This window comes from Cheilinus undulatus, linkage group 21 (genome assembly GCF_018320785.1).
Source record: "Cheilinus undulatus linkage group 21, ASM1832078v1, whole genome shotgun sequence".
Lineage (NCBI taxonomy): Eukaryota > Metazoa > Chordata > Actinopteri > Labriformes > Labridae > Cheilinus > Cheilinus undulatus.
In genome coordinates this window covers 16,830,727-16,858,677 of record NC_054885.1, presented here as the reverse complement: position 1 = coordinate 16,858,677, position 27,951 = coordinate 16,830,727, and the positions used below count along the sequence as shown (strand labels likewise).

Here is a 27,951-nt window from a genome sequence, read left to right as displayed (position 1 = left end):
TTAGTTTTATTCCTCAGCTTTTCGTTCGAAAGTTATAGAATACTGTGTTTAAAGGTTATAAGTTAACTAACCAAATTACGTCTACATACCCGAAATAAAATGGAAGCTTTATGGCAGGGGTCAGGACTTCCTTGTTGTCCATTACTAGGTTTCATGCAATATGCTGCATCCTGATTGAAAACAAATGGAAGAAGCAGGTCTTATGTCTCAATTTTCAGGCAGGAAATCACACTCTCCTAGAACCTAAAGTGAAAAGTTAACACAGAAAACTGCAGATTTAATCTGGACTGGACCGATAAGTAATTACCATGCATCATATTTACTAATAATAGCTAACAGTTAAATTTCTGCAAAAGACTGATTAAACATGAAGCCATTCTTCATAAAAGAGCTGCAATCTTGATGGTTGATTTGATTTTGAAGAAATTTTAAGACAAAAGAGACCTTAAAATCATATTATCTTTTTTCCTTCTCACATTTTTCTGAATTTAATCATTTTTCGGGAGCCAAGTGGGGAGCTTGATATGGGGCCCCGTCCATCATTAGATGATCACTTCTTTATGGTTATTACCCATTGGTTGGATGGAAAAACATGGCAAAGACCAGCTTTTGAGTTTCTCAAGGCTTTTCTTTTCAAATAACTGATAAAGTAATATAAGTGAATAAAAGTGTAATGTCATAAATAATACCCATATGAGCACAGCTGGTCAGCAAAAACCAAACTTAAGGAGATATCACTTCTGCCATTCTGCAGTCACTTACTCAATAGATGTATCACTAGTATCCAAATGTATTCGACCTATGTAAAACAGTTTTGTCAATCTTGTTTTAACTTTAATTAATAAAAGATACACCAATGTGTGATAATAATATATGAAAAATAAAGGCTAAAGCCAAAAGGAATCAAATATGTTATATACAGTAAACTAAATTATCTTTATAAAACCACACTTTGCTTAGGGAACATATACAATATAGGTTATATTGTGGCATTTTTGCATTTTAAAGAAACCCAGAATAAATGTGCCCAGATTAACTACATAATCCTACTCTAAGAAATGTAATACAAAAGTGTATTGAACCATTTTTGTCTCTTGTGATAGGAAATTTTAAATTTGGTGAATAGAAACCCCTTCTTCTTTAAAATTTTCTGTCAAACACACTCATTTTCACACAATCCAGGCCTACACCCACACACACTGTGAGTCGATCACACGCTCTTTCTCCCAGATGAAATTTGTTGTGGTCTCAGACAGCTGCAGGGCTCGCTGGTTTCTTAACAACTTAATTAAGCAAATCTCCCCTTTTTCCACCAAGGTAATGAGCGTAGTTTTACAGGGATTAAACAGTCTCCAGAGTTGAAAATAAGGCTTTATGCTTTGGCAATCTTATCTGCCTTAATCCATGCAGCCAATTCTCCATCCACGGAATTAATGGTAGCCTTGCCATATACTTCTCCTTTTAATTTGCAGGATTTTAATGCTAAAACTGTAAGTGAAGTGTTTGGAAACGGGAGTGCTAGCATTTGATCACTTTCATATTATAAATTATACAGTTATGCACTCTCTAAACAAATGTATCCATGCAGGGGAACAAACAAATAAAAGGAAAATCCAGGAAAATGTCTGAAGAGTCAAAGTCCACTGGGGCACTCAGTTTTGGCATTGATTTTTCTAAGACTACAGGAGTTAGGAAATCCATTCTTGCACAAAACCAGAAGGCAATTTGAGGGCAAACAATGGTTAAAGCCCCCTGCTCATCCTCAGAGAGGCGTTGAGTGTTTTGTACGTACTGATCCTTTTATGACTGAGTTTGTCTTTGTTAAATTCCATGGCTCATCCATAGCTTGCAAACACCATTTATGTACTCTGGCACTATGTAGCTGTCCATGGTGCTGAAGAAGCAGAATGCTTCATAACTCTGCCTTTATCTCTTATTTTGCTCTCTGAGTTTCCACTAGAATCTAAAAGCAATCATTTCTATGCTATACACAGTATACGTTATAATCTTAGTTACAGGTTTAAAAAAAATGGGAGGGGGCATGGGAGACCTTAATGACAAAGACTTTTGGAGACATTAAACAGCAGAGGATTTGAAATGTTAAAAAGCCCCTGAATGGACCTCTATGGAACCCCACAGAGTATTCCGGCTAAAAATCCAGTTGAATAATTTTCCAGTGAAACACGACAAAATGTGAAAATAAAACTGAAAAAAAAATTCTAGATACTCCAAGTAAATTCATGGGGAAGCTAAGCCATGTAAGCGGTATGACGTTTCCTGAATCTACCAGCTGTTTATGAAGAGTTTAACTTGAATTCAGATGAACTAGGACTCCCACACAGCAGATACATGCTGTGATATCCAGCAGCTGGACAGTGAAAAACACACTGGAGGGTACAGGAAGGGTTAAACTCGTTTCTGTGGTAGATTGTTGTATAGACATCTTATAAGTGAGGGATGAATATGAAGCCCAGTGGCCTTGACTTGTGACCTTTGACCTACAAAATCTAATTAATTCATCCCTGAGTCAGAGTAAATGCATATGCAAAGTTGGAAGAAAATCCCTTAAAGTATTCTTGAGATACTGCATACACAAGGAATCAACATTAAGCCCAAAGGCCTTGACCTGTGACCTTCAATATCTTATAGGTTTGTCTTTGAGTCAGAATGGATACTTGTGAAGAGCTTGAAAAAAAATATCTCACAGTGTTCTGGAGATGTCACATTCAGAGGAACAGCCCAGATAGACATAGGCACATAAAGACAATTTGAGAACATAATGCCTTTGGCTTCAACTTGAACATCTGCTCTAAACACTAGAATAACTAAACAAAGACACTGTACTGGTTGCAGTTATCCTATAATATTTCTTTTGTTTCCAAAGACCAGCAGCATCTGTGTTGCTAAAAATGCATCCCTGTTGCATAACATATTGCTACATTATCACCAAAAATGCAGATAAACCTCTCTCTGATGTAAATATAACTAAACCTAATGCAAATGTTTGTCCTGCACTTTAATGCAGGGGTTCCCAAGGTTTTTTCGACCTGTGACCCCCAAAATAACAGCGTCAGAGGCTGCAGACCCCAACACATTCAACACATTACTCAAATCTAAGCACAAATCCCACTGAATATCTTTGTTTTGTTTTGTTTTTTTCTTTATTAGACTTATTTTTAAAATATTTTTATAATAATGGATAAAATGTACCATTTCAAATCATTTTGAATTATTCTGGGGGGTTTTGCAAAGCATCCTGTGACCCCCATTCAATGTCTTGTGACCCTCCTTGGGGTCCAGACCCCCACTTTAGTAACCACTGCTTGGGAAAAAATGGGAAAAAAAGATAAAGAAACCTCTTCTAACTGTACTTTTTTAATGATTTGTATGATGTTTCCTCTCTTTTTGTTCATGTTTCTGACCCTCAGAAAAGCAGCTGGCAAAAGAAAATCTCACCTCAGGGTCAACTTAGAAGTTATTGGGCTTGTAATAAAAACCTTTTTTCGTCACTGACTGGAGAGAATCGCCATGGAAATAGTATTATTAGGGCTCGTATTATTTCTTGGAGAACTTGGTTTGATATTGCTCTTTTGGAGGTTAGGAATGTATGTTGGAGTTTGCTGTCAATCAAGAAAAAAATCTCAGTGTAAGGCTAATTCAATCACTGAAAAATAATTAAATTTAGCTGTGATTTACCAACAGATAAATAAGTTGCTGCTTTTGAATAAATTTCAGTATTTATTGTATATACTTTTTAGGTGTTTTACCAAAATAATCGGTGTAAAACTTATGTTTAAGATGCTACAGCACTGGTTTGGCTGGTGCCTATTGATTCCCAGTCTCAGTGCTGTTTGATGCACATCTTCCCACCTCTCTCTTCTTGTGTTTTTTCTCTCTTCAGCTGTCCTATCTAAAGAAGGGCAAAAAGCTGAACTAATAATATTTAACACAAAAAAGATGATGCCTTAAGACAGTATGTGCAAAAAGTACTCAATTGAATTTACTTGCACACAAACAACAGAGTGAAAAGTAGCAGGAGAAGGCCTTGGTTGGAGTCAAACCTACTTGAAGCCAAACTCAACCTTGACACATGAAGCACAAACTCTGCAAAGTCACTGGGGAGCTGCTGAGTTCTTCTTGAAAAAAAAAAAAAATCCAAGTTAAAAGCTTTGTTCAAAATTCTGACATTATAAATCATAAAACATCTCATGTTTAGTTTAAAGAAAGTCAAAACACAAAACATGTTTTTTAACAGTATGATTTATAGATTAAAAACTGCCTTACACATCCTCTAGGCCAAATGGGAGACCTGCTGAGGCTTGAATGAGAAATAGGTGTAGATATTTCAGTGAAGTACAAACAACCCAACTAAAATGCAATAAATAAAGAAGGCAGACAGCCAGATGCCGTCACTTGAAGATAAACTTCTCAGCAGCTTTTTCAACTTTAACCCTCATGCTCTGTTTGTTTACATGTTATAGGGACAAGACAATGTGCAGAAAGAGTATAAATAAATGATGAAAACGTCTGTAAAAATGCCTTGAGCACTTGATGTTTTAACTTAAGGACAACTCTTTATCCTCACATACTCACCTTAGAGTCCTCTAGTCTATTTAGGCCATTGTTAACTGGCAGTACTTGGTGAAAAAGGGTTTTATTCAGTCTGTTTGAGAGGATGTAGAAAACTGTGATTGGCCCATGGACATTCATTCATTCTAATCTGTAAATTTTGGTAGAAAAAGATAACTTTAATTATATCATATTGTATCATATCATAGGATAAATCATAAATGACATGATGCCTGAAGGATTTGAACTATAACTGCGAAGTCTTGAGATGTAGGGGATGCTATGGATGAGTGTTTTTTCCCCTACATCACCCTTTCCTCTGATTTTCCAGGGTGGGTTTGGGTTGTGCCTGACACAAACAAAGCAAACTGTGAGCCTAAACCCTTATGGGAGATTCTGGGCAGGATTGTTAAAAAGAATCATTTCTGGTAAGGCAGAAAACTCCATGGCTTGTAGGTACCATACTTTAGCACTATGTCGCTGTCCATGGTGCTGAAGTAGCTGATGGCTTCCTAACTTTGTCTTCATTACTTATTATGCTCCTCTGTAAGTTTCAAAAAGGATCTAAACTCAATAACCTTAGACCTGACCTTCACAAGAAAGCAAAAGCAAACTCAGAATGTCAAAGTTTAAGAAGTCAGAAATTTAGGAGAAAATGTTTAAAAAGTCTTAAATGTTGACATTAGACACTTAAATATATCAAGTTTTTTAAATTGTAAATTTACAACAGGTTAATGCAAAAAACTTACCAGAATACAAACTGAAAACAGTGGTTGACTTTTCAACTTTATCATCGTAAAAATTCCCTAACCCTGACCAGCTCCTCTTTAATATTGTTTTTTTCTACAGTGGCCCTAATAGACTGTTGTAACAAGGGATAGTTTATAAATTGATATTTTGTCAAGAACAAGTGTATGCAGACTTATTATGGTGGGATTTTGTCAATGGAAATTATCCAAACCGATGTTTAATTTTTCCAAGTGGGTCCCAAGGGACTTGGCTTTTCTTAGTTATGAGTAGAGGGGGCTCTGAGGAAAAAGTCTGGCACCACTGGATCAGGCAATACAAGTGTTAGTTTGATTTTTTGCCCTTTGTGAATGTAAGACTCCAGACACCTTAAAGCACTACAGCACTGTAACAGAGAAAATACCAAATATGAGGATAACTTAATAATTTTGCTCAATGTCAATATCTATAATTCTTTTATCTTGTACTTTAATATATTTAAAGTTTTACTGTCTTATACTGCTCTTGATGTCATAAATGTTCTGTTTTTAGGGTGTGCAGGTGGTCGAGTGGTTTAAGGCATTACCTGTATACACGGGCGGCCTGGGTTCGAATCTGCTGTGGCCCTTTACTACATGTCTCTCCCCACTCTCTTCCCTGTTTCCAAGTCTATCCACTGTCCTAGCCCAAAATAAATCTTAAGAAAAAAAAAAAAGTTCTGTTTTTACCCTGAAAAGCACTCTGAAGGACACATGAATGATGCTCTATAAATGAACTTGCCCTGTATAATATGTACTTAGACCTGCCAGAAGAATTATGCCCTGTTGAATAGTCAGAGTATCAGGAAATTAGAAAACTTGAAGCTCAACAGCTCATTTTTAAGTTTGGAAGCCTTTCCTTAAAACACAAGATCAATTAAACAAAAGTAACAGGGGAAGGATGTTAGTTAGTTTAAAGTACATTCTCTGAAGACTAAATTGCTTTAAATCCAAGCCAGAATAGATGAGATGCAAGTGAAGTGCTTAATAAAAAATAATCAAGTCTTATTGATGAAAATGTAGAGACAGTGGGCGAGTTTTCTCTGCAGACAAGTCCATGTGGCAAGATCAAAACCATGCATGAAAAATGAGAAACTTCCAACCACTTCTCAGACTTTTTTTTTTAACACATGCCAACTTGTTGGGTTATTTTATGCATCATCAGTCAAGTTGTTTTTAAGTGTAAATAACTTTTCTAAAAATTAAATATACCATCTTGCTCCTCTTTCTCTGCTTCTGTTGAACCAAGGGGAAGGCTTTATGCAAGATTTTATGCTTCTTTGTGCATCATAAACTACTACACTAGAGGCTTAACTTATTAAAAGATATATTTTTTTGGATATTTCAGGCCTTTTATTCCAAATCTCTTAGAGTTAGCTGTACTTTACATCAGAGATGAGAAAGTTCTCCTCCTCTTGGGACTCTAAACCCAGATATAAGTCCTTTTTGATTCAGAAGGCACTTTTATACTACATGCATGGCAAAACTGCAGGATTAATTACACTTTAAAGTTTTCTAATGGGTTATGAAAAATACTAAGCCCTTACCAGGAGATAATTAGGCTGTGTAAGTACTGGGGACTGGACCTGGTTGATTGCTATGATCGACGTTGAAGGGTGAATCCTTCCAAAGAATGAGCTGTGTACTTCTTTTAACTGAGTCACTTCTTTTGTGGTTTTAATTGGGAGATTTACAGATAAAGAAAAGAGAGCCCTGTTCTGGTTAAATTAACCTTCCCTCCAATTAAGAGTTTTATCATCAGGTCTCTTAAAGGAGAGTTAGATGCCTCCTCGCTCTGATAAACTCATGAACTTGACTAATGATGTCCACCAGGACCATTACAGCCAATATGGGTGTCAAATGCTACCCTCTGCTGGCTTTAACAGTAGGGCAAAAAATGCATGTTAATACATTGTAGAGTTCCCAAACTTTTCATTTACAATCTTATCACAGGTAATGGTCAAAAAGTGGAGAAAGGCTAATTAAAGAGAGACTTGAAAGTTGCAGACAGTTCAATTTTAAGGATTTAAAGAAGACCAAAGATTTAAATATAGATATTTGAGAAAGAAATTAACATTCTTCTATGCAACAAAATTACCAGCCTTATTTCTACGCCGTTAATTCCTGAGTGAAGTCATTGTCATTTTAAGAAAAGTTTAACAGAATATCGGGGCAGAAGAACGTCTTTCCTGCTTGAATTTCTCTCGTCATTTCATGTTAGTGTCAAAAGTGTCAGGATGTACCATTACATCTTGTATTTTTAAAGTGTTAACAAGCCTAGTCCTTTTGCCCTTCTACCCACAATCCTTTGCATATGCAGCAGCAAATATTTTCCCATTAAGTGAGCTTCTAATTGAACACAGTGCTGAATGCTACTCTGTATCTCCATTGCCACCGAAAAAAAACGATGCTGTAGACAGCAAAGTCTACATGAGAAGGTTATGTAAGTCACTCCTGTGTGCATACTGCCAGCAGACTACATTTCAACAATAACAAAAGCCAACGTAAAAGGACTGGAACAATAAGAGAGCTCTTAAAAGCACCAGTTTGTGTGATATAGTGTTGACAATGTTTTCTCACCCTCCCTTTCCAAGCCTGTAGGAGTTCTACATTGGCCACAAAAGTTGTGAAAAAGAAAGAAAAAAAAAAAGCTGCAGCCAGATGTTGTTATGTCCATTCTATGCTACGGTAGGAACATGCTGAACAACAAGACAGCTCTGCGAATGTAGACTAGCACCCTCTGTGGGTAACCTCCTTCTATAGTATTCAATCCCATTTCTGCCGAAGAAATTCCCTGAAATATCTAACTGATCTGCTCAAAACTATTAAAAGAAGCCACTAATCCAGTGGCTCCATTTTTATCTCGAGACCCTCTGCTTTAAAACCCAATCAGCTTTGGAAGCTGAGCACGCTATGAGTATTTCGACAGAGATTTTTTTTTTTTTTTTTTTTTTTTTTAATTTTGGCTGTACTTCCCCAAGAACAAAAGATTTGACTGAATCAGTAGCTCTCATTTTCCATGAACATCTAAGAGAATTCAAATTAGCACTAGATACAAAATCAATCCCTATTAACCTCATACTGAGGTAAACACCCAAACTCAGCCTATAAAAATCACAAAAAAGCCACATCTGCACTAAGTATTGGCTTTGCAAACCAGGTTAGGATGTTACCATGTGAGACTTCTGCCAGCACCCAAATACAACAGGGATTGTGCTGCTTTAAACATTTTAAAAAATTACACTTTAAAAAATTCAACAGTAACATCTCTTTCTAGAAACAGTGCCCCAGTTACTAATCTAGCGAGCATGCTGACAGCAGTTTTCACTTATCTTCTGAACAAAGTACCTTCTCTGGGAAAAAAAAGAAAATGTTCAAAGCGAGGGATGTGGATTATTTACAACAGCCAGGACAGTGTTTTTTGATAAGACGAGTTAGTGAGTTGATTTAGTGTCATTTCCTGCTGTTTTAAACAACACAAACTGAAGCAAAGAGACTCAAAACCTTAAAAAGTCAAAGCTAAAGTATCTGAAAGGAAAGATAGTGTCAAAAAAGGTAGATGTACTGTCACTTTAAGGGTTGTAACAGCAATAAATTTGAATATTCTCTGTTTTGGAAGCACAATTACAAGTATTTCAATAATGGCCACACAGAAAATAATGTAAACAATATGAAATTTAAGGTGTATTCATAATAGACAATCTGTGCTATGTCCAAGCATGTCTGAGCACCAAATTACAGTTTTAGTGGAGTAGAGTGACTGTGGCAAACTTCGTCAACCCTTGAACAGATGGAAAAGGTGTGCTTTGGCACAGAACAGCTGACCATGCACAAGCACGAGCACAGATGTGCTATGTGGACATGACATGTAATGCTTATGAACCAATTGTTATGAAAAACGGCAGGATGTTAAAAGGCTGTATCTGACCAAAACAACTCAAAAACTAGAGCTGTTACTGTAATTCATCACTCATCTCAGTGTTTTTGTCAGAATGTGAGTAAACCAAAGAGCCAGGCCTGCCCACAGATTTCGCCGGCCTCTTACAAACCCAGAGAGGAGGCCCACCCCAGTTGTGGTTTATTGATTATGTCAGTGGATGTGTGCTGGATCAGTAGCATTAGTGCTAGCGTCCTGGCTAACAGTTAATCCATTTTGGAGCTAAAAATTGTAGCAAGCTATTATTGGGTTCTGATGGTAAAATTACTTGTGCCACGTTTAAACTCCTACAAACCACTCCTTCCACCCATTTTTGCCACTATTCATCAATTTTGCATATTTTTGCCTCTTTTTACCAATACATGCCACATTTTAACTGCTTTTCATCACCTTTTTCCTCCATTTTTTGCTACTTGTAAGCCATTTTTGCTACCTTTTATATACAATTTCACCACATTGTCTGCCCATTTTTGCCACTTTTTTATCCTATGCACCACCTGCACAGCCAATTTCTGGGACTTTTATGCCACTTGTAACCCATATTTACCATTTTTCTGCTGGGTTTTGCCACCTTAGACCTATTTTACTACTTTCCACCTATTTTTTTAGCCTCTGTAATGCTATTTTTGCCATTTTAAACCCATTTCTGCTTCTTTTAAAATCCCATTTACCACATTACATTTTTAAGATGGCTCTCTAATACTGCATAAAAATGAAATATTTGTGGCTTTGATAAAAAAAGGGTTATTTTTTCATGTAAAAATATGGTTATTACTGCTTACATTTACAGTGGACCATGATTTGCGCTTAAGTACATGGTCTCCCAGTTTAGTCGAGCCCGAGAACCCCCCCCAAAAGAGGTGTAAAGGTTCTTCCATGTGTAATTCTGTTATTTTGTTGCAAAGTCCTGGCATGATAGACAGCCCTGCCAAATTTCACAGTAGTGGGTGCAACATGCTGCAGCGGCTGGATTTCTAAATGTTTGAAGAAGCATCTTGCCACTCTCACTTAGATCCTTCTCATTTCTTAACTGGTGTATCAATGGTAGTATAAGTGTTTTAAGCCCTAAAAAACTACTTCCTGTTTGATGGCATCACTAACGTAACAACAGCTTAAGTTGCACATCTTTGAACTTTGCATTATACAATACTGGCAGTATAAGAATGTTAGAACAAATTTTAGATTGATTCTGGCATCTGGTTGGATTTATCTGTATTTGTTGGGAAGAACCACATTTTGTGAAATTTTGAGACATCAGAGTTTGACAAACTTGATGCTCGGGCCTTAATAGGCCACAAAGTGAGTACATTTTCCTGCATGTTGTCTATGTAACCATATTGTGCTGATTGAACCTGAAGCAGTGTGAGTCAAGACTAGGGAGAAAGAACAATCATGCTTCAGCCCAGTACAGGGCAACTGGCCTATGTGTCAGGGCTCCTTGACTCAGCATTTTCCCAGAGTTGATGCACAATATAATTCAGGCTTGATTTGCAGAAGTACAGAGCCAAAACTACAGAAAATGAGTCACTCTTCAAATATTTACAGACTGCACTCCAAACAGTTCTTATTTTAGCGAAACAACAGAGAAAAATGCATTACCAAATGCTGAAAATGCAGTGTTATCCTCATATTTGTCTTTTAAACATAAAGCAGGAAATCTAAGCTCCTGCATTAAGCGTAAAATACAAAAGATGAAAAGGATTAACCTGAATCTATGAAGAAGAGGAGGTGGATGAGTCTGGATGTGGGTTTCAGCTCCTCTTGGGAAAGCCTCCATACAGTAAAGAGCCTGTTAGTCACAGTAGGACTAACTGGCACCCTGCAGACAGGGCTGGGTAAACAGAAACCACATGGGACATCTGCCTGCAATCCCTTCCTGAAAACCTGACACTCCTCTTAATACATGGCAAACAGGCAGGGGTCACAGTTTATCCACTGCACTCTGATGACAGCAGAGACAGACTAAAAGTGGAAGCAAGGACAATCAAATAAGGAAAATGCAGAGGCTTCACTTCACTTTCATTTTGCATAATTAGCTAATCAATGCTGTTTAGATAAGTCCTGCTTTTCAAGGTCAGTGAAGAAAACGCAACAACAGATAAGAAAGTAAAGAAGAAAGAGGGCTGAATTATAAATACACAACACTAATGTGATGTAGAGCTACTTTACAAGAATTCAGAAGGAATTCAGGGCTCATTTTTGATGTTTTGTAGTAAATAAATGAGCAAGTGTTCGCTTCGAGTGACTGCCTCTTGTAACATTTCCATCATCAGCGGTGCATGGAATTGACACAGCAACAACAAATGACTTATTCTCTGTGGTATTTATGAACTGGATGTCATACACGGTCGGCTTAATAGGACAAACATCTATACAACATATACTGAATGCAGGGGGACAACATCCTATGTGTGAAGGGAATGGTAAGATAGCAAGAGTCAAAGTGGTGAGTCTGTGCAGAAATATGACATCAAAGGCTGTAGGTGTCCTCAGGTAATTCTCCCATCAGATCATCCAGGTCATCATCTGCACAAAAGACACAGACACAGATAAGAACATGAAGCTACGTGCAATCACTTCAAATTCACAGCAATGCAACCAGCGTTGTGGTAGGATACAAAAAATTAACAATATAATCAGAAAAAACAGGATTATGCTTTCTGATTAGTTTGAGGATCTTGTTGTGCAATTCTGTGTCACTTTGAGGTTTTCATTTTAAAAAGGGAGAGTGCCATCAATAGCATTAAAACATCTATGTTAAAGATCAAAATTAAGATTTTGGACTAAATAGTTGAAATACTGGAATTATGAAGATCAGATGCTTTATTTGATGTGCAGAGCTGCAAAATTGCCACACCACTGATTTATAAATGAAAAAAAAAAAACTTTATCTCAATGTATATAATATGCAAGATATTTCCATGATCTCCCAGTTTGACTTTTGGCAAATTTAACAACTTTTAGTGCTAAAACATTAAGATATATAGTAAAGTTATGGCATGATAAGAACAGCTCACTTTTCAAACAGTCTAATGGATTTTTTCCCTCCCATTTTGTAACAACACCGCCACTGCATGAAATTCTATTTTTAGTTGCAGACAAGTCTGTTTTTACAAAATATGCAATACCATCACTTGTTCTAAAGAACATTTTGCTCTTTTTCTTTTTTAAATTGGACAACAGTTTGTACAGATTCAGAAAGGACATCAGGACAAAGAACAAACTGAGAAACCTCTGCACACAAGGGGTGACACCAATAAATGAGAGGGGTCTGGCTGCAGACAGCACATCTCACAGACTGTTCATGTGATATGCTGTCTGTCAGGACATAAATACACACTAAAACTTTTAAAACAAAATCAAATCAAACTCCTGTTTAGCTTTAGGGTAAGGTTTAGGACACCAAAAGTTATACATTTAAAACCTGACCTGCAAAACATAACTACAAAACATTTAATAAAGCTTAGTCTGCGAAAAGGAAAGAAGCTCACCCCATGAAAACATTCTAATGCAGCTAATGTAGCTTACGTAGCTCTGTTAGCTGTGAAGCTATGTAGATAACTGAGCTACTTAACTAAAGCTAAGCTCGCACAGGAGCTACGTAAGCTACGAAGCTATGTTATCTACGTAGTTATCTTAGATTTAGCCATGTTTGCTAAAGCTCACTACTGAAGCTAACTTCACTGCATTGGCTTACATAGTAACACTAATTATGTAGCTGTGTGAGCTTTAGTTTAAGCTAACAAAGCTAAAGCGAGCCACCATTCATGTAACCTCTTCTGAAACAGTTCTAAACATGATTTAATCCCAGATTAGACCGCTGACCTTTTTCTCTGTTATATCTATGAAATGCTGCTTACTCTGTAGTGTTTGCAGTTTGGTTATTTCATGAATGTAACTGTCAGACTTTGTTAATAGAGCTGAATCTTCAGTCTGCAGCCAGACTGTTGTGCAATAAATGGTACAGAACAGCAAATTATTTGCACTGCAGATGTTAAAAAGGACAAGTGATGATGTCCTTGTGTTCATTTAACTTAATAACAAAAATGAAATAGCCTTAATGGCTGCTTCCAGTCCTGGAAATGAGACAATAGCTCGGTCCAATGCTGAAGAGGCAGAGGAGCTTTGATTAGCCATTAAAGAGGATTCCTTTCTGTTAGTTGATCATTTGAGTCAAGATTGGTAAGGGGTTAGGGTATATTTTACCAGGCTATTTTACTTGAAGGACAAAATTAACTTGGTACAGGCAAGAGACAAATAATTATATGAAAGAAGAACTTGACACCATACAAATAAGTGCATGGGGAGAGGACATTTTTCCTCCCAAGAAAACTCCATTACCATAGGCAGCAATGAATGAACAGTCAGATGTGCACTCAGGGAAAAATCAACCTTGGTCTGAAAAGTACAAACTGTAATTCCTCTCTGTAAAATTATACTGCTGGTGTAAAAGCTTGCATTGTCTGGATACAGGTAAATAAAAAACTCATCAATTCTGATGTCTGTTCGTTGTTGTTTTTTAGTACAGAGTAAATTCCTGAGTTGTGTGTTCATCTAAACAACACTCATTCAATTATACAAGTGATCAACTTTGTAATTCACCCTTAACTGAAACAGAATTACAAGTAGTCCAGACGGCGCTACCTTGAGAACTGAGGAGCATTAGTCACTTATTCAGAAAACTAATCTGCTCTAATTTGGAGGCTTAATTAAATGTTTGGGTGAAAAATGCAAAAAGCCATTGGTTTTAGTTGTAGTAAGTCTTCAGCTTCATTATCTACCTAGCATAGAGGCATTAGTCACCAAAATACAACTGTAGCCAGCAGAAATGGAAGAGTTAATGAAGGCCAATGAAACATTATTCCAAAACAGTTCATCTTCTGTACAGTAAATGGGATGAAGTCATCTGCACCTAATTTCAGACCCCATAATGCCTCGCTTTAGCTCTGGTAGTGACTTCTGGTGCCTTCTTTCAGAAGCACATCTAGAGCCCAGTCAGAGCCTTAAGATCTCACTAAATCACCATGCTGATTTGTGCATAACATCTGCAAACATAATAGCTGCCAAATTGTTTATAAACCACAAACATAATACATATCTACAGCTTTTAAACTTAATAATCCAGCAAACACAATACATTTGCCACAAACATAATAGCACTGGCCTACTACAAACGTTATGACTATTACATTTGCAGGGATTTATTATGTTTGTGGAAAGATAAAAATCCCCGTCTATCAAAACTCTATTAGATTTCCCAAAGGGTTGGTTTTGATTTAAGCCCTCAGAGGAAGTTCTTCCTGTTCAAATATGAGTAATTTTACACTTTATAGAGAGCTGGTAAAAACTTAACTGTTTTTTTTTGGTATGTAAACAAAACTCGGAGGACAAGGCTGTGCTGGCTCTTCAAAGTTACTGTTTCTTAAACATACAAGGTACAAACTGTGACTTGAACATTTTTTTGAGTGGACTGGGATTTTAAGTTACTGTAAAACAACTGGCTGGGTGAAAAATTTATCTGTACACAATTTATAATTTCCTTAGAGTGCTGTTTGAAACATTTCATTGTTTCTATTAGTGTTTTAGGACTGAAAACGACTACTTCCTGTTTCATGGCAAACAAAAACTGCCAACACTATGCTTTTGATGTGGCTTGAGCTTAAGCTGACTTGAACCTACTAGCGGTTGTAAAATGGCTACAACATTCAACAATGACTACAAGTTTTTAGTTTTTATTGGAACATAATTACAGTTTTCAAAAGTCAGGATTTTTAATGTCCAAGAAACGTAATAACACCCTACAAATAACTGTAATTACATTTGTGGGAAACTTGTTAGAACACGTAGGGTAGCAAACTGCTATTAAATTTGTGGGAAACGTATTATGTTTGTGGGATGACGTCAGATTTGTGTCACATTTGTGGTTTATTACATTTGCAGGTCTCTGCCAACTTCAAACAAAGCAAAGTTAAAGCTGAACATACATATTAGGATGAAAATGACATATTTGCTAAAAGACTTCATTTTAAAACAATCTAAACGTTGGTGGTTAGCAACTATGGTTAGCCATTGGGATAAAGACATTTTCCTGCTTCGACTATCAACACTGGAAATTCCACCCATAATCAGCTCTACAATAGCCCCCTAGGAATAAGGTGGATAGATGTAATGTTATCATGATTTTAACTGATGCTACCTCCATGGCATAATTTGGGATTCAGAGCATTATCAACCTCAACTATACGAGTCAGGAACTAAATTACCAACACTGGGTTCAGTGGACTCATTTACCTCCTGACCACAAACTGCCCTTTTGGAAGACTTGTCACTGTCATGGAGCAAGCTTTTGTGATAATTTCTACCATGTTTCGATAAACTTCAGTGCAGGTAAGGCGGACAGGAATATTACCCAATATTTCATTTTCTGAGGAATCTTTTTTATTTTACTAATTTCTATTAAATCATTCTTTATTTCTTGGTTGTGTAAGTTCCCCTCGTCTTTATTGTCTTATCTAATTTTCTCTCACACAGCTGGAAGGATCTGCTGATAGCACTGGACAAAATGTCAGTAGATGATCAAAATCATTAGCAATCTCCCCTAGAGATGGTTAATGCCCGTTATAAACGTGATTAGTAAAAGTGATGGCAATCTTTGACTGACAGCTTAATGGAAGGGCCCTACAGCCTCGCAAACTGGTTCAATTTTGTGGCTGTGAATGCTGAACTTAGGCTTCACTGAGTGAGAGGAGATGAATAGCAATTATCTGACAGCTGATCAGACTAAGCTTTTAATTTAATAAAACTAGATCAAGTTAAAATAGGATTTATGAATATGAACATTTTTAAGAAGTTTTCAATCAAGGAAAGAATGGATAAAAATATATTCAGTGCATTAGAACTAATCTTTGCCTAATCAGGAATGTTTTTATATCCTCAATCCCCACCTGCATCCCAGCCTGAGTCCTGTGCTGCTGATTTCCCAGCATCCTCCTGGGGCCCTCTGATACAGCCAGCTTGAGGGCCCTCTGGGACTTGAGGGGTTTTGCCCCCTTCTTCTCCCCCCTCCTCATCGTCCTCGTCAAACATCAGGTGCATGCGAGACACAGGCTCCCGGCTGACACTGCGAGAGCGAGCGGGAGACAGCAGCATCGGCTCCTGGACAGATATGGAAAATAGCAAACATTTGGAGGGGCAGCTGGCAGGTTGACTGACAGTCTCTGAATGATAGATTTAATATTTGTTGGATTGCAGGGCTTCTATTCTAGTTTGCTGCTAAGAGAGACATTGCGCTCACCAGCACAATAGGAGGAAGCTGGGTGGAGGACAGACTGACCCCATCAGGGGCGTAGATCCTCAGCAGGTTGTTGGGCGTCACGTTCAGGTAATGATTACGATGGGAGGGGGAAAACACACCGACCTGTTCATGGAGAAAGGAGACAACCCCCATAAATAGATGGGACACCTTAATTCACCATCATGGGCATAATTAGATCTTTAACAAGCAGTAGATGGGAGTCTTACTTGTTTGAGTAGCAGCACTGCTCCAACTTTCAGCTCCTCCACTCTCTCCTCTAGGAGGCGCCGATGCACTGTTCCCTGAATCTCCCCTAGAACCAAAATTTAATCAACAGAACAATAACGGTGATTAGAAGAACATTAACTTGCAAATAAAGTTTGCAAGGCTAACACATGATTTGGTACCCTGGGGCTGCAAATAACGATTATGTTCATTCTGGATTAATCTGGAGACCATTTTCACAATCTATCATTAGACAGTGAACAATGCTCATCATAACTCCCTAAAAATCAAAGTGACATCTTTGAATTGTTTTTTGTTTTTGACGAATAATAGCAAAACAAAACAGTCTTCATTTTCAGTAAGGGTATAGGGAAGGAACAAATCCTCACATTTAAGAAGATAACAACACATGTTTTGCATCTTTGCTGGAAAAATCACTAAATACATTAATCAATTAGCAATGCTTGCTGCCGGACTTCATAATTAAAGCCTTCATGTTAACTAAAATAGTCACAACACAAACCTCTGCATGGAGAAACTCTTTTCTTCTGTAAATGCTCTCTTTCTTAATTGATCCCTCCTGTTTAATGTAAACCTGTGCTTTTATTTTGTAAGTGCAGCTGTTAGTTCACAATATAATTTAGTAATGCAACAGCGCTGGTGTCGATCGATTTGATATGTGATGAGACTCAGCGGCTGTGAAAGCAGCATGGGGAGTAAACGGATTGAAACTTGAGTTATGCTCTAATGTTATTTAATGTGACAATCTACTGATGATCTAAGTCATCTGCAGACACAGAGAGAGGAGAAACGAGAGAGGAGGGAGGAACTGGTGAGTGTATGACCAGAAGAGAGAAGTGTGTGTGTGTGTGGTTGTATGTGTGTGCAGTGAGCACATTTCTACATTACAGAGGGATTAAGTCTATGACCAACACACCTCCATACTTAATTATGGTTATTCTTAAGCTTATTATCTTTTTTAATTTCAAGTTAGTTACTTTAAATGAAAGACTCAAGGCTCTGTAGTAGTAGCAGCAGTATTGTGTATGTTAATTTATGACTTATTTATGAGTCAGAACTAGTGATTATAATATCTATTTATCTCAAGTTACAAAGGTCCACTTACACCATATGGACAAAAGTATTTGGCCACACCGGTTAATTATTGAATCCATGTGTTAAGATCAAGAACCCAGCCTTGCAGTCTCCATTTGCAAACATTTGTGATACAGAAAAAGGGTCGATCTGAAGAGCTCAGTGACTTCAATCATCCCACTGTGATGGATTCACCATTGCAATAAGCTGCTGGTTGTTCTGCAGTCAACTGTAAGTGATAGTGTTAGAAAGTGGAAGAACAACAGCAACTCAGCCACAAGGCAGTAGACCACATAAAATCACAGAGCGGGGTCAAGACTAGGGCTGGGAAATTAATTGCAAATTAGATTAAATCACAATATGACCTGCTGCAATTTTCAAATCACAGACAGTGCAATATTTACTTTACCTGAAATGTGTCAAAATACCAGTTTGATACATTTTTTTGCAGCAGAGATTTTCTGCTCTACACATTGTGCATACATTCAAATGTCTTTTTATTAGAATAGTTTACAAAAATCCTTCTTTTTGCTGTTAATGTATATGATTTTCTTACTCAAAATGAGAATAACATGAAAAAAGTTATCATTCCTTTCAGTATAGCGATTGATATCAAATTTGCTATATGAGCCAAATCACATTTAGATCTTTTTTTCCAAATCTTGTATACCTAATTCAGTTTATCTAATATTGTGCTGGTTATAATTTAGAATGATTTATTGCTTGTGTTTGCTGAACAATGTTTAAGATGAGGAACCAAAAAATAGTCACATATTAAATAACAGTTGCAATATTGGGTAAAAAAAAATCACAATTGGATTATATTTCCAAATCGTTCAGCCCTAGTCAAGACTGCTATGGCCCATGCTGCGTAAAAGTTGCCAGCTGATTCCATAGCTGAAAAGTTCTGAACTTCCACTGGCAGAAACCTCATGGAAAGGCTTTCCATAGTCAAGCAGCTGCATGCAAGCCTCACATCAAGTGTCAGAAGAAGTAAAACCACCAACACTGGACTGTGGAGCAATACAAACGTGTTCTGTGAATGGACGAATCATGTTTCTCTGTTTGGCAGTCAGATGGGCAAGTGAGTGTTTGGTGGCTGCCAGGAAAACGTTAATAAATACTCATAAATGCTCTACAGAATGAATGGACACAAGTTCCCACAGAAACACTCAAAAATCTTATGGAAACCTTTCTAAGAAGATTGGGTGCCGTTTATTGCTGCAGAAGGGGACCAGCTCTACATGAATTTGAGTACAATGTTATTATAGTTCCTGTTGACAGTTTTTGTCCCTATTGTGTACTTTGTATGAGTATCCATGGTGTAAAAGCCTTTTTTTTGGCCTCATACAAATTCTGCTAAGCCTTCAATTGACTAATAGCAAGAACTTCAAAACACTGAAATCTCCAACAGAAAAAAAGTGCTACATTTCTCTGCAGTATGTACCAGGAAAGAGATTTGTTGAGGGGGGCTAACTTTGATCAGGGAGAACTAAATAGAAACCTACTTAAGTCTACCAACACAATCATTTTGATAGATGCTGAACTTCTCAAAGAACTGTTAAAAAAGAAGTGACAAATTCATAAAACTCTGGTCAAATTCAGCATAACCAGAGGTGTGGTTGTGTGCATAAAAACACTGAAAACATCATCAACTTTCCAAAAATCCAAACATGATGTCTAAAAACTGAGAAACAGTCCAGATGCAAACCACTGCTGTCAGACTCCACAACTGTCAGGATGGAAATACAATACCCTGCCAAACTTAAAGGCATCTTTGGGCCAAAAAATGGAGGCTGAACTAAGGCTGATTGACACAACCCAGGTCATGCTCTGGATGTCTTTGCACATTACCAGAGGCATGGGGAAACAATCTGGTGAAAACATAAAAAAATCCACACCTTAGGGGTTGAGTAATGGGTGGATGTGGCGAGAAAGCATGGCCTAGGGCAGTCGTTCTCAACTGGTCCGGCCTCAGGACCCACCAGCCTATCTTATGACTGATCACGACCAAAGCTTACAAAAAAATTTCAACAATGCATGTTTAGTTAATTAAATATGTTGCAGTTAGAAGCATGATTGGGCCAAAACACCTGTTGTAAAAAAAGAAAAGGGACAAAACGGACACATTTTATACCCTCTTTGACCATTGTTATGTGTCATTTTTTGCCACTTTTCCAGAGAACTTGTGAAATTACTTCATTATCACGGGAAAAGTAGCCATTTATTGCAAGAAGAACAGATAAATTAGTTGAAATATTGATCAAACATTTAAAAATTCAAACATTTACCCAATTTCACAGAAAAACAGGGTAAGATAAAAGGCATCAATGCATGTCCAATAAGGACTTCAAGGACTTTAGTCACATTTTTTTTTTTCAGAAACCCTAGTCGTTTTCAGCCACTGAAAACTGCTTTGTGGCCCACTTTTGGGTCCTGACCCACCAGTTGAGAACGACTGGCCTAGGGTATCATTTGGGTGACCAGCAGGGTTGACACAAGCTCCTGGTCATGCTGTGGATGTCATAAGGGCCCAAAAACTTCCAACAGTCTCCTGGTGAGTGATTTTAGTCAGGGTTAGGGTAACCTTCCTGGTAAGGTGGGATGGGAAAGGCCTGAACGATTGTAAAACTTATCATTTTTATTACAAACTTTAAGCCAACAGCAAAAGTAACTTAACTGACCTACAAAACCTAATTACAAACTAAACATTTGCTATGAGGTTGGAAGTGTAAAAAACCTTATCCTTCACGAAAGGACACAAACACAGGTGATGCAAAGCTTGCATGACTATTTCTGTAATGGCAAATATGTTAACTGGTAAATTACTTCACTTTCATCCTCACAGAGGGGGTGTCTCAACATGGTGGTCTGCAGGAAGAGATGTCTGACAGCAGTGGTCTGTACTCAGCTAAAAAAAAAAAAAAAACACTATACTGCCATTTTAAAGGAGTCAGCAGAAAATTATTTTCATTTCTATATAATTTCTGTTGTCACCAGTGCCTGCTGACTCTCCTCTGGAGAAAAAGCTGCAGACCCTCCTGCAGGTGGGAGACACATTACTGACAGATTGCTCCCTGGTGGAGCCAGAGGCACTTAATACCCACCCACCCAACTGCCTGCCTGCCGTCCATTGATGCCAATCTACTGCAACTGAATCACTAATAAGCACTTAAGCCCGCCATTGAGCACAACATCCACTCCTGAGTGTTAATAATCAGTAGACCTCATGTGGTGGCTCACTGGGGGCCATGGCAACTGGCTAAGCTAAGTGGAGGATCAGAGAAAAAAGCGGAGGACTGAAGATGGGGACGAAGAAGAGGGAAGTGCATTATGATAGTTTGGTTCTAAACAGTTAGGCAGGGTTTGGCACAGTAAACCCTGATCTTGCTTGTGTTTCCATAGCAAATGTCTATCCAGCCTTGCTTGGAATGGTGGCAATTCTAACCCCTTTCAGAAATCATTAGGCTCAGCTTAGTAATAAGAGCCAGTCTTGTGGCTCCCAGTTGTTACCAATTTAGCTTTTTTTTATGTCCATTAAACAACAAGAAAAGGGAAATCAGCCCTTAAATGACAACCGGCTCCTCTCATTCATACAAAAGAGCTGGCAAGTTCATGACTAACACATCACAGCACTTGTCATCTTGAATTAAGTTTTCATTTAGGAAAGGCTAGTTCCCTGGTTCACCAGCAGAAGAGAACCAAAAAAGTAGGACAGAACGGATCAGTTATTTCTGTACCTTTTGCAACTTTTCAAAGTGGAAACACAAATAATTGAGTAGCGTTCTGAGCCAACCTGAACCACAGCTTAACAGTGTGTACTGTACATCTGTGTGTATAATTGTGTGTAATCAAGCATGTTGCAGTGAATGAACTCTGCTCTCGTACCACGCAGAGCTCAATAAGGCAACTTCTCACTGAGCAAATGTCAAAAGTGGAGCACACAGCTTAATACTCCCCGACCAGCTCTTTTTCTCCTTCACATCATTTCACACGCTCGTCTTTCTTGTTCTCTACCGCAGAGTTCAGTTTCTTTAAAGCCTGGAGCATCCAGTCTTACAGAGTTCAGGTTTGTGTGTGTGTGTGTGTCGGGTACCTGTCGGGTCTTTAAACACAGCTTTGGCATCAGCGTGAGTGTGGACGATGCTCTTCAGGAGCACAGCCATGTTGGGTACTTTGTTTCTTGCTAGCTGTTTCAGCACAGCCTGTGAGAATGAGGTAAAAACAACCCTGTGTGTTAGTTAGATCTTGATGGAGAAGGTAAGGGTGGCACAGGGACAGAAAAAGTGCAGACAAACTTGGTCTTCAAATCTTTAAATCTAGTTACATAAGACACAAAAATGTAAAACTTTTGTAAAGGTCAGGGTTCAAGTCCTTCTGTGCCGTGTGTCTTCTCAGGGTCCTACTCCATCCACAGTCCTATCCAAATAAAGACTAAGCCCCTCTTATTGAGAAGCTTTCCCTCAACACTTCCTGGTCTCCCAGTCCCTGCAGCTGAAAACACCCCCACAGCATGATGCTGCCACCACCAATGTGCACTGTTGCAATGGTATTGGGCAGGTGATGAGTGGTGCCTGGTTTTCTCCAGAAAAAATGTTTAGAATTGAGGCCAAACAGTTCAATTTTGGTTTCATCAGACCAGAGAATCGTGTTTCTCCCAGGCTGGGAGTCCTTTGGGTGCTTTTTGCAAACCAAGCGGGCTTTTATGTGTTTTGCACTGATGAGGAGCTTCAGTCTAGCCACTCAGATCAGTGGAGGGCTGCAGTGATGGTTGCCCTTCTGGAACTCTGTCCCATGCCCTCACAGGATCTCTGGAGCTCAGCCAGAGTGACCATCAGTTTCTTGGCCATCTCCCTTACTAAGGCTCTTCTCCCCCAATTCCTCATTTTGGCCAGGTGACCAGCTCTTGGAAGAGTCCTGGTTGTGTCAAACTTCTTCCATTTGAGAATTACGGAGGCCACTCTGCTCCTAGGAACTTTCAATTCAGCAGAACCTTTTTGTTGCCTTCTCCAGATCTGTACCCTGCAACAATCTAGTTTCTGAGCTCATGGTTTGGTTTTTGCTCTGATATCTATTGTCAGCCGTGAGGCCTTCTATAGAGAGGTGTGTGCCTTTCCAAATCATGCCTAATCAATTTAATTTACCCCAGGGTGACTCCAGTCAAGGTGAAGACACATCTCAGCAAAATTCAAGAGAAATAAGAGGCATCTGAGATCAATTTCAAGTGTTTTTGAAAAGGGTCTGAATAATTATGTCAATGTGATATTTCAGTTTATTTTCTTTTTAATTAAGAATCTGATATTTTGGACATCAGTTTGATTTGGATGCATGCTAAAGGCCATTCGATGCACCTATGCAGGTGACTTAAAATATGTATGAGCATTTGGACATCGGATAGTCACTGTACTACTGCTGTTTACTTTCTGTGTTCTGGGATCAAAGGGGAAAAACATCTGTGAAAGGTGGCTCCCTGTGACTGGCTCATCGACACTGGCAGAAGTGTGGCAGGCAGAAATGTCCTGCAGGCAGCATACACCTGATCTTCAACCTCTGTGTATTTAAATTTTCATGCATCTTGTTTCTACATTCATTTTCTTTTTAAACTCACAAGATAAATCCTCATTGAAAACGGGCAATGACTGCCACTCAATAACACCACACAGGTAGGTGCATGAACACAGCAGAACAACAGTCTCCATTAGTGATTGATGAGTGATCGTACTGTGTATAATTACAGAACACCTCTGCTTCAGCTCCTTCATTTGTCCTGATTAGATCAATAGACCTCCAACAGAGAGACACAGTGAGGAGAAATAACAGTAAGAAAGCTCTGACCTACATAAAAATAAGTGTGTTGTTAGTCACCTTTCGAAGCACCATGATGACGCTGTATGAGTGCAGGAAGCACGAAGGGTTCCTCTCATCCAGTCCCATCTCGGCTTTCATGGCTGCCCAGGCACCGCTGCTGAAGTCGTCTTCCTCAGTCTGCGAGCTTGAGCCCTTTGAAGCAAAATCAATACGCTTATTAACCACTGATAAATGTTTAACTTTCTAAGCAGATAGGTTGTTTTACTTCAAATGGCCTTTCAATGTGCTACGTTGTCATTTCTTTTGATACTATCTACAAAATAGATTGGTGACATCCAATGGCAGTGTGGGGTCATGGGAGCAAACCCTTTGAAAAATGAGCATTTTTCTCAGACTATAAAAAGTCTGCACTTCAAAATTAGAAGTGCATATATGTTATTAAAATCCTGATAAGAAACACAATGAACAATAGTGTATTGGGGTCAGTGAAAAGATTAAAAAAAAGAGGATCCATCAAAAAATTTCAAATAAAAAAGTTGTATATTGTAGGAATAAAGTTGAATATTTAAACCAAACTCTGAATTTTCGAGTCTAAAAGGTGTAAATTTATGAGAACAAACATTTCTGAGTTTAAAAGTCATGAACTTTGAAACAAGAAACTCAAAAAATTTAAAGTTTTTAATTTAATTAAACAAAACTTTACAACACTGTAAAGTAAAAAATTAAACCAAACTGAAAACAGAGGTTTGATTTTGGGCTTGAAAATCTCAAAAAAATCTTAAGATTTGGTTTGCATACATGCATGACTTTCAAAGTCAAAAATGTCTAGTTTTTAAATATACAGACTTTTTTAAACTTGAGAATTTTGAGGGTTATTTCTTGTAAATTAAAGTGGCCTTTGTATACCATTGTAATAATAGTTTATACCAGGGGTTCTCAACTGGTGGGTAGGGACTCAAAAGTGGGTTGCAAAGCCCTTTACAGTGGGTCGCAGATGTGTGCCCGGGAAAAAAACATTGCGCCAAAAATGTCTATGAGACTCAATAAAACATGCATGTTTTGTCCTGTTTCATTGTTTTGTTACTATCTTAGGCCCAAGCTCTACTACTTTTTTTTATTAAAAACTTCTGATTGATCAAAAAAATAGCCAAAATTTGGGTCGTAATTCTCCTTGAGGAGTTGATGGTGGGTCCTGTGGCTCAACAAGTTGAGAACCACTGGTTTATACATAGATCTTTTAGCAAGAACAAGTGCATGAAGGTCTATTATGTTAGGTAAACACAATTTAAATTGATGTTTAATTTTTTTAACTGAGTCCTGAGGGGGCTTAAACTATTTTTTTTTAAGATATAAGTAGTGGGGCCCAAAGAGAAAAAGGTTGGGAACCACTGGCCTAGATGTTGCACCGTGGCAGCACTGCAGTTAAATTTCCCCTCTCTTTCACGTATGAAAAAACAAGGAAATACACCTTTCCACAACAGACTGGTCTCTCCCTTTCATGTGTTTGCTCATTCATTGATTATCTTGTCATAAGAACTTGAGGAAAACATCCATTCTGTGAAAGCACATCGATCCAGCTTCTGCTCTTTTATCCTTTTCAGCCTGCAGAGCATCTGAGCCTATCCCAGCATGCTCTGGGTGAGAGGCAGAGGATGAGATCGTGCTGCTGATCTTCCTCTGTTCTTCATCTTTATAAGCTCACAATGATAATAAATGTTCCTTTTGTTCAGATGGAAAAAATACTTTTAAACTTAAAAGAAAGGATGTCCCAGGAGAAACTGAGGCAACACAGTGGGAGGTGTTTGGTTGAGCATTCAACACAGAGTATATGAAACAATAAATCAATTAATTGATTTGTATGCACAGAGGGTTTGTTACAGGGCTCCTAGATAACTCAGCAGCTGTTTAAAAAAAATGTCTATATTTATATACAGTACTTCCAGTATCTTTCTTCTAGTTAGCTTTTTCTTGATTCTATTGTTTTTATCATCCCTGCACTTTTGGGATTTAACCTTGTAACCTGTTTTTAAAAACTGTATTTGTTTCCTGTTTTTACAGATAAGGACAGATAAGAAAACTTTAAAGGTTGAAGCTTCTCCAGTGAAAATATTTTGTCATTTTACTTTTATTTCTGTGACTTTGTACTTAGAATATCAATTTTGGATTGTGGCTTTGACAAATCATTATTTTCACTATTTTCTACATTTTATCCTTTAGACAATGTGTAATAAATCACAAAAATACCCCGCTGATGAATCTATAAAGGTTTAGATCCTTTATGTTTTATATGATTTGATGAAGCATGCTTTAGTGTGTTTTGAGCAGCTCTCTGTCTCTATGATTTCATTACCTGGCTTGGTAGGCGGGCGGCGGCACCGTGAGCGGGAGCCACAGGGACAGAAACCACTATTTCATCCATGCTTGGGCCCTGTGGCTGAAAAGGAAAAACTGAATTATTACAGTGCATTGTGGTGGAAGAACAAGCTCATAACTGATAGATTTCTCTGACAGAAATTTTGTTAGAGTTTTGGTGACAAAACCAAGGAGACTTCATGAGACAAAAAGACTTTAAAGGATGCAGCTACTAAAGGAGGGTAGAGCTTCACATGAATTTAAAGAGAGAGACCGACCTGTTGGGGTAGGAGTCCAGCAGGGCCAGGGAAGCGCCGTGTCCTTGGTCTGTGAGGTTCAGAGCGAGGCCTCTTCTTTGGAAGCTTATTGGATGCAGACACCAGCTGGACCAGGCGGTTTGTGAGAACTGGCGTATGGAGAGGATGAAGAGGCAGAGCGGATGAGTTAGAGGAGGGAGATGGAGCTGGGGTGACAGTTTCAAAGAGGCCACGAGCCTGATGAGACTGTCCTGGAGTTGTCCATTGTTTCTGTGGCTGCTGGGGTCTGATAAGAGTCCTGGACATGGGGCTGGGGGCTGGAGAAGTCCGAGGGGAAGTACCTAGAGTCTGTGGAGGGGCTGACATTAAAAGAGGACGGGGATTTGGAGGCCGAAAAAGAGGAGTAGAAGGAGTCTGAGGATGAAGGTTAGGACTTGAAGAAAAGGGAGGCTGGTGTGAAGTGCTAAGCTCCCTCAGGCTTACACTAGGTCGTGTTTGATTCCCCACACAAGTTGGGGGTCGCAGTGTTTTGGCTGCAGTTGCAGGATCAACTGCAGGTGCACATTTTGCTGCAGCAGAAGGTTGCCCCATCTGGCTGTCAAACTCTTCCAGGTCTGCCAGGTCGACATCCCAGTCGTCAAAGTCATCCTGAGTGGTGCTGGACTTTAGTGCAACATTAGCACGATTCTGTTGTGCAGCCAAAGTGGATGAAGAGCTATTTATTGGTGGAGGGGGGAGAGATGAGGGTGGGTTACAGGAGGAAGAGGAGGCGAGCTGTCTCAAACCTAAAGCAACAGTTTGTCCAGCAGGAGCATGCGTGTTGCTCCTCAATGCTGTGCTGCTACACAGAGCAGCTGATCTCTCTCCAGCCTGCTGAGGGCCATTTTTCTCCAGCTCTGTGTGAGGAACAGAGGAGGCCCGCAGAGAGCACAGTGAGCCAGCAGCTGCTACATCGGCTGGTCCAGACGTGGAGCGGACAGTCCAGTCTGTCCCTAGCAGGTCCTGAGAAGCACATACACATCATTACACATAAACAGTTTGAGAGGTGAGACATAGGGTAGGTGATTAATGCTAACAAGCAAAAAGGCATTGATGTAATAATTTAATTCAGGTGTGAGAGCAGGGAATCACCTCATCGTCAAAGTCCTCTCCAATACTGAACAGGCCACTTAATTTGCAAGACTAAAACACAGGGAAAAACACGTTTACAACAAATTGATTAAGTCCAAATAAAGATGGCCTACTAAAGCAGAAAACTTGTCATAAGCTTGCGTGTCAACTACGAAGGACTGTTGTTAGCATGTTAGCTCCGTTTGTTTTGGCTCACTTACCATCGTAGTTGGGATATTTCGCTGTGACAGCCGTATTTGATCAATTTGTGCAGGTATGACAAACTGTATAAGACGCCAAATGAGATAAAATAGCTACCTGTTCACATTTTTCTTTTTGATTTTACGACTTTTACCACGCAAATAGTACTGGGGCTAGCCAAATGAAAACTTTAGTTCTGCTGCTGTACTGCTGCCTGGTGTCGCGCCGCCACGTTCAAACAGGACGTAATGACGCAGGTCGTGTTCGTACAAAGAGGGTTGAAGCACGGAAAGAGAAGTCCCTGCATAACACGTCCGCAGACATATTCTCCTTATACTA

The 27,951-nt window shown here is 38.7% G+C and overlaps 1 protein-coding gene across 1 annotated transcript; it reads right to left on the bottom strand.

Moving 5' to 3' along the window:
* Nucleotides 1-10,806: 10,806 nt before the first annotated feature.
* Nucleotides 10,807-27,868, bottom strand: hrob (homologous recombination factor with OB-fold). The gene is made up of 10 exons (XM_041816673.1): nt 27,633-27,868; nt 27,433-27,483; nt 26,323-27,303; nt 26,043-26,126; nt 23,750-23,884; nt 21,981-22,089; nt 16,792-16,877; nt 16,565-16,687; nt 16,215-16,425; nt 10,807-11,796 (listed from the first exon to the last, which is right to left on the bottom strand). The coding sequence occupies exons 1-10, from the start codon at nt 27,633-27,635 to the stop codon at nt 11,741-11,743; spliced, it is 1,839 nt and encodes a 612-aa protein (XP_041672607.1). The 5' UTR covers nt 27,636-27,868; the 3' UTR covers nt 10,807-11,740.
* Nucleotides 27,869-27,951: the final 83 nt, after the last annotated feature.